The sequence below is a fragment of the Hemitrygon akajei genome, chromosome 16, assembly GCF_048418815.1.
Source record: "Hemitrygon akajei chromosome 16, sHemAka1.3, whole genome shotgun sequence".
In the NCBI taxonomy this organism is placed as follows: domain Eukaryota; kingdom Metazoa; phylum Chordata; class Chondrichthyes; order Myliobatiformes; family Dasyatidae; genus Hemitrygon; species Hemitrygon akajei.
In genome coordinates this window covers 68,765,612-68,780,195 of record NC_133139.1, presented here as the reverse complement: position 1 = coordinate 68,780,195, position 14,584 = coordinate 68,765,612, and the positions used below count along the sequence as shown (strand labels likewise).

At 41.9% G+C, this 14,584-nt stretch overlaps 1 protein-coding gene across 3 annotated transcripts in view; it reads left to right on the top strand.

Annotated features, from left to right (window-relative positions):
* The window catches only part of LOC140740152 (breast cancer anti-estrogen resistance protein 3 homolog), a 48,123-nt gene extending 34,480 nt beyond the window's left edge, over positions 1-13,643 (top strand). For 2 of the 3 annotated variants that reach the window (XM_073069115.1, XM_073069116.1), the window contains exons 7-11: positions 462-633; positions 5,064-5,175; positions 6,115-6,318; positions 10,401-10,608; positions 11,279-12,837. In XM_073069115.1, the coding sequence (XP_072925216.1) occupies positions 462-633; positions 5,064-5,175; positions 6,115-6,318; positions 10,401-10,608; positions 11,279-11,306 (724 nt within the window). In that variant the 3' untranslated portion in view covers positions 11,307-12,837. Of the gene's footprint in view, positions 1-461; positions 634-5,063; positions 5,176-6,114; positions 6,319-10,400; positions 10,609-11,278; positions 12,838-13,092 lie in introns of those variants that run through there. The other variant, XM_073069117.1, reaches the window with a different exon arrangement.
* Positions 13,644-14,584: the final 941 nt, after the last annotated feature.

The window sequence follows — 14,584 nt, the reverse complement described above, 5'->3', positions numbered from 1 at the left end:
CTTTAGTGGAATTCAGCTCCATTGCTACCCAATTAGGGCACTCAGATTGGCTATGAAAAAAAGACCAGAAGATAGTGCAACGAATGTTAGCTGCCCAGCAGTATAAACGAAAATTAGGTAAGGCCATGCCACCCTCTTTTTTAGATTTTTGAAGATAAACTTTATTAATTCTAGAACACTTATTCTTCCACAGATAGGACAAAATAATAGAGTCTAAGGAATCAAAAAAGGTTTTAGAAATAAAAATTGGAATAGATTGAAATAAATATAAAAATTTAGGGAGAACGTACATTTTAATAACATTAATACAACCTACCAAGGACATAGATAGAGGTGACCATTGTGACAGACTCTGTTTTGTAGTGTATAAAAGATTGGCAAAATCTTTTAGATTTTTTTAGTAGCTTGCCAAAAAAAATGTTAAAATATCCTTATTGACCTTCTCATTTTGTTCCTTTCAGACATCACTTAATAGCTCTTGGAATTGCAGTGGATATCTTGGGCTGTACGGGAAGTGTTGGACAAAGATCTGCAGTACTTCACAAAACTATCCAAGTTGCAGCCGAGCTGAAAGATTCCATGGGCAATCTGTTTGCACTGTCAGCAGTGATGAAAGCGTTGGAGCTGCCTCAGGTACTTAGATAGACCCTCACTCCTTCCTCCTTTCCCAACTCGTTTCACTTTATCTCCCGCAAGGACATGAGATTCACACCAGGGTACAGCAGAGATGAAAATGAATGATCTTAGTTTTACATTTCACAGAAAGGGGCTACTGTGCCAGAGCCAGTTCATTGAAAACACAATTTAATTAGCTACTATGTCCTGCTTTTTCCCCTCTAACCCTGAAAATTGTTCCTTCTCATGTTCGTCCCCATCCCATTTGAATGTCATTACTAAATCGGCTTCCACTGTCTTTTTGGGTAATGCATTCCAATCAGAACAATTAAATGCATCAAAAATGTATTTTCTGGCCTTCTGATTCTTTAGCCTTTTTCAGTTCTTCACCCTCTGTCGGGTATTGATCATTAAATTATTTAGAAGTTGAGGTGATTTATTGATAGGAAATTCTACCATCTGTATTTGTAGCAGGCCAAGAGTACAAATTTCAGTGAAGTTTGTTTTAATTTAAGTAGCTGAGAAAGGGGCTAGAAAGCTGATGAAGTCAGACAGGTCATTATTATCCAGAATTCACTGACTGAAAGAGCAGTGAAAACGGTTTCATTAGTAACTTTGGAAGGGGAATAGGATAAATATTTACAGGAAATAAATTTGCTGAGTTACAGCAAAATGGCAAGGGAGTAAATCTTATTTCAAAGGGCCAGCACAAGTACAACAGACCCAATTGTTGCTGCAGTACTTAATCTCCCATATGGACTGGTGGACTGTAATACCCACTCTCTCGTGTAAAGTAACAGAATTAGCCTGCAGTCTATTGCAATAGCAAGTTAGAAGTGTCCTGCACTTTCACATCAATTGTAGAGCTTGTCTTACTTTAAAGAAATAATCTAAACAACTTGATTTTAACTGAATCTTGATTTCTGGTGTCTGCTGTCTATGTCCTTATCATTATTTTGAAGGTACTTCCTTATGTGTGGGTACAACTTCATGCTCTGAAAGGGCTCAGGGGACACTCTACTATGAAGTGCAATTTGTCCATATCTGATATCTTCATAAACACACGATTTTCTGTACAGAAAATAGTGATTGTGATCAGCACAAATTTCTTTTCTGTTTTCCCAAGCCTACTACAAATCATTTGGAAGTCTCATATTTCTTAACTGGCTGAGATCAGTTATCTTATTGCAGACCAGATATCCAAACACTGTGGTCTGTTGATGAATGTAGGAATATTCAGAATAGATAGCTATTCTGTTCCAAAGACTGTTCCATTATTGTATTCTAGCTGTATATCTCTTAATAATCTTTTAAAACAATAATCCATCTATCTATCTAAAGCTATAGTTGGTCCATCATACACTGTCTTTTGGAGTAATAGTTTCTAACGTTCTGTGAAGAAATGTTGTGTGATTTCACTCCTATACAGTCTAGCTATAATTTTGAGATTATGTTTTGGATTTCTATACCAAAATAAACCATCTTATATCTATCCACCTTTTAAAATCTTCAGATGTTTTATACAAGATCACAAGAGCCCTGATGGCTTAATAAAAAATAGTGTGTGCTCAGGCTACAGGAATAGTTTATGAGGATAGGTTTGTACAACATTTGCACATATTAATTTGAGTTTAGAAGACTGAGTGGTGATCTAATTACTTTGATCAGATTACCACACCCCCACCTTCTATATACCAGAGAGTCTTGCACTAATTTATAGAACCCATCCGAATCACATGACAATCCAAACCGATTCATTCTATTGATCAATCATTGTATCTGCTCTTAAGCCGATATATCGTCTAAGGTGTCGTACCCAAAACCGAACACAGTATTCACTAAAAATGGATGGGGGTATGATGATTTTGTTCCCATGCCTTTATCGCGTTCAGAACACAGTGGAGCAGTAATTCAGAGTCTCACACACAAAATACTGGAGGAACTCAGCAGGCCAGGCAACATCTATGGAAATGAATAAACAGTCAACATTTCGGGCAGAGACCCTTCTTCAGGACTGGAAAGAAAGGCGAAAGATGCCAGAATAAAAAGATGAGGGGAAGGGAAGAAGAACTAGCTAGAAGATGATAGGTGAAGCCATGTGGGTGGGAAAGGTTAAAGGGCTGGAGAAGAAGGAATCTGATAGGAGAGGAGAGTGGACCATGGGAGGGAGGGAAGGAGGAGGGAAAAATTTTACTGGAAGGAGAAATTATGTCCATGTCAGTCAGATTGGAAGCTACCTAGACAGAATATGAGTTCTTGTTCCTTCTACTCTGAGAGTACCTCATCATGGCAAAAGGGGAGGCCATGGTCCGACATGTCAGAACTGGAACAGGATAGGAATTTAAATGGTTGGGCACCGGGAAATTCTGCTTTTGGCAGATGGAGCGGAGGTGTTCAACAAAGTGGTTCCCAAATTTCCCAATGTAGAGGAGGCTGCATCAGGAGCACCGGATACAATAGATGGCCCCAACAGATTCACAGGTGAAGTGTTGCCTCACTTGGAAGGACTGTTTGGGGCCCTGAATGGAGGTGAGGGAGGAGGTAAATGGGTAGGTGTTGTATTTCTGTCACCTGCAGTGATAAGTTCCAGGAGGGAGATCAGCAGGGAGGGACGAATGGACAAGGGAATCATGAGGAAGCAATCCCTTCGGAAAGTGGAGAGTTGGCGGGAGGTAAAGATGTATTTGATGGTAGGATCCCATTAAAAATAGCAGTTGGGCTTACCGGGTGATAGGTGAAGACATGAGGAACTCTATCTTTGTTAAGGTGGCAGGAAGATGGGGTAACCGCAGATGTCTGGAAAATGGAAGAGATGCAGGTGAGGGCAGCATCAATGGAGGAGGAAGGGAAATTCTGTTCCTCGAAGAAGGAGGACATCTAATGTCCTGGAAAGGAAAGCCCTGTGCTGGGAACAGATGCGGCGATGAAAGAACAGAGAGAAAGGAATAGCACTTTACAGGAGGCACCGTGGGAAGAGGTATGGTCAAGATAGCAATAGGAGTCAGAGATTTATAAAAGATGTCAGTCAACAGTTTGTTCCAGGGTGGAGACTGAGATTGGTAAAGGAGGCGTCATAACTGGACCAAGCGATTTTAAGAGCAGGGTGGAAGTTGGCGGCAAAGTTGGTGAAACTGATGAACTCAGCGTGGTTGCATGAAGTAGCCCCAATGCAGTCATCACTGTAGAGCTGGAGGAGTTAGGGAGTTTTACCCGGGAAAACTTGGAACATGGACAGTTCTACGCAGTCAACAAAAAGGCAGGCATAGCTGGGGCCTATGTGAGAGCCCATGGCTACCCCTCGAGTCTAGAGACAGTGGGAGGAGCTGAAGGAAAAATTGTTGATGGTGAGAATCAATTCTGCCAGACGGAGGACCGTGGTGGTGGAGGGCAACTGGTTGGGTCTTCTATTGTGAAGGTAGCAGAGAGCTTTAAGGCTTTCTTGATGGGGGTTAGAAGTGTAGAGGGACAGGATATCCGTGGTGAAAATGAGACAGTCAGGGCCAGGAAGGTGTTGAGGAGATCGAGAGCACATGAAGTGTCGTGGGTGTATATGGGAAAGGAATGAACCAAGAGGGACAGAATGGAGTCTAGTATGTGGATGTGAGTTTAGTAGAGCAGGACCAGGCCGAGACAATGGGTCATCAAATCCCATCGTGGAAATTGTGGAATTTTAATTTCAGTTAAAGAATTATATATTTTTTAAATTGACATTAGTAGTGATGGTCACAACACCATGAGATTTTTGTAAAAACCCTTCAGAGGAGAAGGTCTGCTCTTTTACTCAGCCTGGTCAAAACATGGCTGACTCTGCAATGGGTTAGCTCACCACTCAATTCAAAAGCATTCATAAATGGACAACAAATGGTAGCTTTGCCAGTGACACCAAGATCATGAAAAAAGTGAATTAAAAGAATTTAAATGTTGGGTCTGAAAATGCAAGGGACTCAACAGAAAGTAGAAACAACGCTACATTTAACTACAAACTTAACAACGTCTCCCAACAATCTCCCCACAAAGCGCAATGAGTTGTGAATGGTTTTATAATTCACAGTCTCCATGCAAAATCAACACTTACAGCACTGTTAGGTCTAGGGATGACTGAGAGGGAAAATTATTCCACACTGCCATGGTGGCTCGGTCAACCTCGCACCTCGCAATTTAAGTCAATCTCAGGCCATGACACTCGGGAACTTGTGCTCATTTTACTTGTGGCTGTATGTGTCGGATCATAACTAAATGTATGGTGAGTGTTTTGCACCTTGGCCCCAGAGGAACAATGTTCATTTAGCTGTATGGTTGAATGACAATAAACTTGAACTTGAACCACAGGAAACACTGGAAAGTAACCTCCCACATTGTTGATCTGGAATTGTTCAATTCCAGGAATAAAGGAGTGAAGAGCTCAGAAAATTCCACCGTTGATGCAACTTGGTCTCTTCCCCTTGCAGATTGTGCGCCTAGAGCACACATGGAGGACCCTGCGCAGAAATTATACAGATAGTGCCATCAGGTTCGAGAAGGAACTCAAACCATTCATGAAATCCTTGAATGAGGGGAAAGGTAGGTATTTCTTTTCCAAAAAAAAATCAATCAGTGACCAGATGAGGGCAGAATTAAGTTAGCATTTCAGAATCAGAAATCCACCCAAATATTAAAGAATAGGCCTCGTTTTCTTTTAAAAGTTAGCTTCAAATATACTCCAAGGCCTCAGTGGTCATGCACTTTGTAATTATATAGTTCTGCTAAGAGTCAACTCTGTTGTTAAAGAGACCAGCATCTGTCTTTAGTAGTTAACTAGGTCTCGTGATTAACTGAGCAAAAGTCTTTGAATTTGGATAATTGGCATAAATTAGATAGAATTATATGCATTGCTGCTACAAACTCATCACTGGATGCTTTCAGAACTTTCTAAAAATCATTTACAAAGCGAAATAGGAATGGTGGTAGAGAGATGTGGAAGCCTGGGATTCTGTTTGTATTCTACCATGACAGCCAGGAAATCAAAATTTTGTTGATGATATTTTTAAAACCTCGGCAGTTTTTCTAAAAATACCTTTTTGCTAATTCATTGTTCTTTATCAGCATAGCCTGCTTGTGACTCTAGAGCCATAGGAATCAGGCAACTCCCAACTCTGAAAAGTTCCCGCAAGCCATTCAGTTGTGCAAAGCAGCCCCGTAACACACTTGGATAATTCTGTTCTTATTCATTGCTGTAGTTAATCACTGTACTATTAGCATATATGGCTTCTAGTGGATTAAGCTCCCAAACCAATCTGCATCTCCATCTCTGCTGTTATTTACGATGCCCCTTAAAGCCTCTCTCATTGACTCACTCCTCGTCATCTGGCCTAATATCTGGTTTGTGTCGTTCAGAGATAACGTGTTTGATAACATTCCCAAGAAATAATGTGGGTTATTAATGCCATACTAAAGATGCTACGTAAAGGGATATGATGTTGTGAAAAGTGCCATTAAAATGCAAGTTCTTCTTCAACACAGCTGAGTTTCCTCTGCGAAATACCACCATTCCACACATTATGCCCATCATCAGGCTGATGGAGACACAGTCTGTATCTGATTTTATGGAAACTTGGGATAGCATCGACTCAGACTGCGAACTGCTATTAAGGACCCTGGAAGCAGCTCGTGTTGCAACAGTGAACACAGCAATATACAGAGCCAACACTGAAGCCAAACTGAAAGGTAGGCTCCTCGCCCCGCAGTATACTACCCGACAAGTGTTAAATCCAGTGTTTCCTTTCAGGACCAGGCCTGGGCCCAGGTCTGTGCTAATTTGGGTCGTGGCTGCAATTCTTGGCGCTGCCAGAAAGTTCAAAGTTCAATTTAAATTTATTATCAAAGTTTGTATGTTTCACCATATACTACCCTGAGATTCATTTTCCTGCAGGCATTCTCAGTAAAACAAAGAAATACAGTAGAATCAATGAAAAACCACACACAAAGACTGACAAACAATTCATGTGCAAAAGAAGGCAAACTGCGCAAATAAAAAAATAAATTATGCTAAGAATATGAGTTGTAGAGTCCTTAAAACTGAGTCGGTAGGTTGTGGAATAACTTCAGAGTTGAGGTGGGTCAAGTTATTCACACTGGTTCAGGAGCCTGGTGGTTGAAGGGTAATAACTGTTCCTAATAATAAGGGTAATAACATGGTGGTATGAAACCCAAGGATAATGTACCTCCTTCCCAATGGCAGCCATGAAAAAGAGAGCATGGCCTGGATGGTGGGGGTCCTTGATGATGGAAGCTACGTTCTTGAGGCAGCACTCCTTGTAGATGTGCTCATGGTGGGGTGGGGGGCGGGGGGTAGAGTTTTTCCTGTGATGCACTGGACTGTATATTTTGTAACTTTTCCACTCCTGAGCGTTGGTGTTTCTGTACCAATCAGGATACTCTCTACTGTGCATTTACACAAGTTAGTCAAAGTTTTAGACAGCTTGCTGAACCTACAGAAACTTTAAGGAAGTAGAGGCCCTTCCATGCCTTCTTTGTGATTGTACTTATGTACTAGTTCCAGGACAGATCTTCTGATAATGCCAAGGAATTTAAAGTTACTGACCCTCTGCACCTCTGATCCCCACATGAGGACTGGGGCTTCATCCCCAGTTGATAATCAGCTCATAGGCTTTGCTGACTTTGAGTGAAAGTTTGTACCATTCAACCAGATTTTCTGTCTCTGCTCACTGTAAAGTTGTGGGTTCGAGCTCATCAAGATCCTAACCAATACTCCCCATGAAGTGCTGAAGGAGTGACGTGCTCTGAGGTAGTCTTTCAGATTAAACGTTAAAACTCTGCTCTTTCAGCTGAACGTAAGCATACCATAGCAATGCTTCTTTGAAGAGCTATTTATTCTGCATCATCCAGCCACCGGTAAAATAAATTATCTGGCCACCTTCACAGGTAGATGATAGTTTAGATCTTATCCTCTTCAATGACCATAGAGTACTGCAGAGTGTACTGAAATTTAAAAAATGCGATAAAATAGCACAGGAACAGGCCCTTCACCCCATGTCGTTCCCTAATACTCCCGCAGACTGTTGGGTTTTGGCCTACCTTTATTTGTCTCCCACAGTGCAAACTTCTGCATTTATCAAGATTAAATTGCATCTGCTTTATCTATCTTACCATCTGATCACCGACTCACCAGTAACCTAAGACCATTCTCCAATTTTCATATCATATACAAATTGACTTGTACATTCATACTCAAATGGTTCAAATATAATGTTACTGGCATCTACCTGAAAAAGTAACACTACACTGTCACTTTCAGCCTCCTCTTTATCTAGCCAATTTTGGATTTAATTTGTCAGAGGCCTCACTGAAGTAATATGCTACTTAACTCTGGGGTTAAGCAGCGAAATCTGTTTAACAGCAACACAAATAATATCAAAGTATCCCTCACTTTTAATAAGCTATAACGTCCCTAAGGGATTGCACAGGAGGGTTAACAAACAAAATTCAACAGTGGACTATGTAAGAGGATATTAGCACAGACGATCAAAAGCTTGGTTATGGAAGTAGGTTTATGATACCTTGGGAGGTGAAAGTATAATTACCAATGATAGATCAGTTAAGGGATAATCCAGAGGTCAGATCTTGAAGAGTATGAGATATGGAAGGTTGTAATGTTGACAGAGGTTAAAGATGGTCTGGAAATGAGCATTTTATATATTTGAAAAATAATCAAAAATACAAAGAATTGCCTTCATGACAGGTCCTTCATTGTAACAACACTCACTGTGAGACATCCTCCCATATATTAAGGACTCTATATGTCTGATGCGAGCCAAACATTCGATGAATATCTGTGGACTGCCCATCCATCACCAGCAGTCAAAACTATATGGAGATGGCAAACGAAGTGTGTTATATTGGGCCAGCAGTCTGCCTTCCTGTAAGGCTGCGACTGGGGTTGACTTGGTTCGGGTTTCAGAGGGATCTGCAAATGCTCGCCTTGCTCATGGAACATAAACTATGGAAACAAATCTGTTAAAACATACTAATGTACAACTTTTACTCCCTTCCCTTCCACCTCAACCTCCTTCCCTAATCACTTCCCGACAATCTGTTTTTGGCTTAACATCTTGTTCTTTCTCATTCAGTCTATCTCATCATCTTCCTTATTCTCTCTCACTTATAGAATCTTCATCTAGAAACCCAGAAGTGTCCAAATATAATAATCCTATAGTGAACAGTTCTGTGTATATCAAGTTCATCTTTTGCCCTTTTTAAATACAGTAATTCTTGCTAAATTTTCTCATCTACAGTACATTCCATGTCTAAGAATTTAGCAACCAAAATATGGACATGATTATAATTCTGCTAGTGCCATGCTTAAGTCAAAAATATAGAGAAGGTGCATGGTCCCTGTTCCCACCAATCCCGGTTCATTTCCCTGACTGTAGGCAGTCTGCCTTTAACCAGATGCATCCAATGCAGCACCATTAGGAAACAATGCATCAAGATACTTTAAAAGAATGTCCTAATTTAAGATCTCACAGGTATTGCATTGAGACGAGGTCAGAAATTTTAACAAGGCACTAATTCTGTAACTAACTCGAGGATGAAAACAGAAATAGAGCCACCGCAGTAGCACAGGGGTTAGCGTGACGATTTTCCAGCTCGGGGCATCGGAGTTTGGAGTTCATTTCCAACGTCATCTGTAAGGAGTGTGTACACCCTCCTCGTGGCCATGTGTGTTTCCTCCAGGTGCTCCGGTTTCCTCCCACAGTCCGAATATGTACAGGTTCATAGTTTAATTAGCCATTGCAAATTGTAAACATGAGAACTTCTGCAGATGCTGGAATGTTTGGTCACCAGTAAGTTTCAATTTTGGCGAATGGAACAGAGGTGCTCGATGAAGTGCCCCCCAACTCCAATTTACAATGGGTCTCACTAATGTAGAGGAGGTTGGGAGACTGCTTCATCGAGCACCTCCTCTCCATCTGCCAAAGCTGAACTTCCCAGTGGCCATACGTTTTAATTCTGATTCCAGCATGTGCCACAATGAGGCCACCCTCAGGGTGGAGGAGCAACACCTTATTATACCTGGGTAGCCTCCAACTTGATTTCTATTTCCTGTAAAATATTTTTTCCCTCCCCCTCCCCTTCTACTGTTCCCCGCTCTGGGCTCTTGCCTCTTCTCACCTGCCCATCATACTCTCCTGGGACCCTTCCTCCTATAGTCCACTCTGTTCTCCTATCAGATTCCTTCCTCTCCAGCCCTTTAGCTTTCCCTCCCACCTGGCTTCACCTATCACCTTCTAGCTATCCTCCTTTCCCTCCTCCCACCTTTTTATTCTGGCATCTTCCCCCTTTCTTTCCAGTCCCAAAGAAGGGTCTGTATATTCACTTCCATAGGTGCTACCTGAACTGCTGAGTTCCTCCATCATTATGTGTGTGTATGTGTTGCTTTGGATTTCCACTATCTGCAGAATTTCTCATGTTTACCACTTACAATGGCCAATTAACCTGCTAACTGGTACATATTTGGACTGTGGGAAGAAACTGGTCATGGGGAGACGTACAAACTCCTTACAGTTGACACCAGAATTGAACTCTGAACTCCAGCGCCCCATGCTGTAATAGTATTGTGTGAGGTGCCCCTATTTCTTTTTATGGGGAGAAGGCAGGAGATTGGAGTTGAGAGCCATGATCGAATGATGGAGCAAACTCGGCGGGCTGAATGGCCTAATTCTGTTCCAATGTCTTATGGTCTTACAACACAAGACTTCAATAATTGGTTTAAATTTTTTCCCCAGATTTTCAAGCTAAAGAAGAATTGCTAGAGGTATTCGCGACTGAATTTGCTCTAAGATTGTTCTGGGGTGCCAATGCAACTGTAGTTGCACGCAAAGAGAGATATGAGAAATTTGATAAAATTCTTAATGCTTTGTCACGGAAGCTGGAGCCTCTGGGCCCTTCAGAGATGTCTATGACAGAACAGACACTCGAGGCCAAGGAGAAAAGGTAAAACAAGTGAAGATCTAATGGCCAACTCATGAGTTAACAAAGTGCGTATAGTGAGGTACTGATCAATGTGACACGGGCCGTATGGGAAATGTCCTTTTCTTCCGTGCGTGCATCTCCTACAGTGTGGAACTTGTTGCTTTCTGACTAATTGTTGTTTCTGTAACATGGACAGCAACTTTCAAATCCACAGCCTCTGGGCACTGAGGAAAACAAGACCAGTCGTTGCATGGGATCAGCTTTCCTCCCAAGTCACACACTGGATGTATTATTTGTATATACAACCTGAATATATATCTAAAGTTCCTTCATTGTCAAGATCCAGCAAATCCTTTGTACATAGATTGTAGCAGTTCATAGTGGTGGCTCATTATAACCTTGTAAATGGTAATTAGAGAGGAATAATACATGCTGGCTTTGGCCAGCAGCAACTTCATCAAAATAATTATTTTAATCTTAACTCCACTCTGATTCTATACCCATGGAGACATAGTTGGTGTTGTAATGGCTTTTATAATGGGCTTGGGCTGCCCCAGCACATTCTTGGGTGTGTTGGTTGTTGTTACAAATGGCACATTTCACAGTATGTATGTGTGATAAATAAATCTTAATCCTGTACCGAATGGATAAATTCTTTACATTTTACCAAAATATGGTCTAAATTTTACAGTGATGGAATCAAAGGAACCTCCGCATAGAAGTACCTTATACGGGTGGCAGTTTAGATAACAATCCATCCGACAACGCAATCATGTCTATGGTAAACAGTGGTCTCCTGTTAACAGTGGTACACATCAACCGTTTGTTTCCCGTGCAAAGCATCAGATCATACCACAGTGTGCAGCGAAGCTGAACTCCCCCTCTTTTTAGCCGAGGAACTTCAACTATAATGATGTCTTGCTGCAAAAGTTGTTTCGTTTTCTCTCTACTTTGACTTTTATTTAGAGATACAGCACGGTAACTGGCCCTCCCAGCCCAACAAGCCCGTGCCTCCCAATCACACCCATGTGACCAATTCACCTAATAACCCGTACAGCTTTGGACTGCTGGAAGAAACCAGATCACCCACGTGGTTACGGGAAGGACATCCCAACCTCCTACAGACAGCAGCAAGTTGAACCCGAGCTGCTGACGCTATAATAGCGTTATACCAACTGCTGCCCAAGATTATCTATATTTACTACATCAGACCGAATCTTTCCAAATGCTCCAAAAATAAGCATAGAATTGATATATCCATCTGAGACTGCCCATTTCAGAGATTTTGGAAACAATCAGATGTACAACATACCACCATCTAATCGGGCTCAGCTTTCATTTGAAATCAGTGCAATCTCTATTGCTCTGTGCATTAGAGACAGAAGTGACCGCAGATGCTGGAAGCAAAAATCGACTGCAGGAGGAACTCTGCAGTCAGGGAGCATCTGCAGAGAGACATGGAGGTTCGATGTTTCAATCGGGACCCTTCATCTGGACTGGTGTACATTTAATTTGTTTTAATTGTGAAAACGCAAACTCATTGTGAATTTAAGCTAGCACAGGATGAAGCTAGCATGAACTTGAAAAGGAAACATGGAGTTTTTTTGTTTTCTGGCCTAATTTGATGTCTATTTTCAGCCTGCTTCTCACCACCCAAGGCTGTTACATAATTTTAGCAGAATAGGACATTTTATCTTACAGACTTTTCTGTTGCTGTGAATCAAGGTCAAAATTCTCGATAAAATCAAAACAAGTTTTGAAAAATTTCATTCATAAAAATAATCTTCAAATATTTCTTCAAAACCTTTTCTATCTCAGCAGCTGAAACTGTTTAACCTTGTAAACAGGCTCATTAAAGAGGACACAGCAGGAATATGAATTCAGTACGTAAACAGACTGAGGTTTCCCCAAGGAGACTCATGGGTGGCTAGGATGGACTGATTGGTGACAAAAATCAGAAGAAAAACACAGGGAAAAAATGTCGCAAAAACAAAGGAGCTGGTTGTGGATTACAGGAAGAATAGAGTCGGGCTAACCCATATTGACTTCAAATGGATCTGAGGTTGAGAGGGTAAACAGCTTCAAGTTCCTCGGCATCCACATCACCGAGGACCTCACGTGGTCTACACACACCAGCTGTGTGGTGAAAAAGGCACCACAGCGCCTCTTTCACCTCGGACAGTTGAGGACATTTGGTATGGGCCCCTGTGGTGAACTACATATTCCTGTCTGGACACGCCCCCCCCCCCCCCCCCGCTGACTGCTCCTGTGGCTCCTCCCACTGACCGTGGCTCCTCCCACAGACCCCTGCTGACTCCTCCCACAGACCCCTGCTGACTGCTCCTGTGGCTCCTCCCACAGACCCTGCTGACTGCTCCTGTGGCTCCTCCCACTGACCGTGGCTCCTCCCACAGACCCCGGTATAAAGGCGATTGGAGACACAGACCCTTCCTCAGTCTCCAGGATGTTGTGTGGTGGTCACTTGCTGCTTGTGCTTTCTTCCAGCCAATAAAAGCCTACCTTAACCCACGTCTCAGAGAGTTATTGATGGTGCATCAGCCCCCAAATCCTAAGAACTTTCTACTGGGGCACAATTCAGAGCATCCTGACTGGCTGCATCACTGCCTGGTACGGGAACTGTACCTCCCTCAATCGCAGGACTCTGCAGAGAGTGGTGTAGACAGCCCAGCACATCTGTGGATGTGAATTTCCCACTATTCAGGACATTTACAAAGTCAGGTGTGTAAGAAAGATCACCGGGGACCCGAGTCACCCCGACCACAAACTGTTCCAGCTGCTACCCATCCGGGAAACGGTACCGCAGCATAAACACCAGGACCAACAGGCTCCGGGACAGCTTCTTCCACCAGGCCATCAGACCGATTAACTCACGCTGATTTGAGTGTACTCTATATTACATTGACTGTTCTATTTATTATAAATTATTATTAATTACTATGATTGCAAATTGCACATTTAGATGGAGATGTAACACGAAGATATTTACTCTTCATGTATGTGAGGGATGTAAGAAATAAAGAATTCAATTCAATTCAGATTCTGGAAATTTGAGATGAAAACAGAAAATGCTGGAAACACTCAGCAGATGAGGAAAGAAAAAATAGAGTTAATGTTTGATTTCAAAGATGTCTCATCTTCAGCTTAGTTGGTGTTGAGGCAGACATGCCAAGTTGACTAGGCAGGTAAACACCAGTTGCTTCATTAAATATTATGACTGAGGCAATAAATCTAGAGCATTCTTCCCTCCCGCCCTTTGTCACTGAGCTACATAGAAAGTAACTGAGAAGATTGCAGTAAGTGCATGCAGAGTTAATTGAACTGGTCACCTGGGTTCCTGTAATAGGTTGTCGGAGCTGCAACATGAATCCTGCATTTGGTTTATTTTTAGCAGAAAGATGATTCCATTATACAGAAGCCAAGTAAACACAAGACCTTAACATTTTGGTATAATGTCCCATAGATTTTCTGTTTGAAATAATTATTTTCACCAAAATTACTCAATCTTTTTTTCCTCTCCAGTTGTAATTCACCTACAGAGATTATCAAAGCCCGTCTGTCTGAATCCATCAATAGTCAACTGTAAGTGGAGGGTCCCACCAAAGACCAGATAAACTGGTGGGTTGGGCCAGGTTGGGGCATGCTGCAATAGTACGGATCTGTACACTCGCCAGGTCATTTTCACATGGTTTTCCTTTGCTAGCTGGATACTCAGTTAGGGAATGCATAAAGAACTTGACCAGAGTAGTCCCACTGTCAAGAGAATGGGCAGGGAACAGGAAGTGTAGATGTAGCTTCAAGTGTAGATGTCTACAATCCACATCTGAGTTGAGTTAGGATAGGGAAGAAATACACACAAGGGCTCAGATTGGATGTGTTCATATTTTAATTTTATACTGAGCTAATTTCTAGACCTTACCAATGCCTAAAAGTTGCCAAATCCAAGACCAAGCTCCAGCTACAACCTCAACTTCCACAC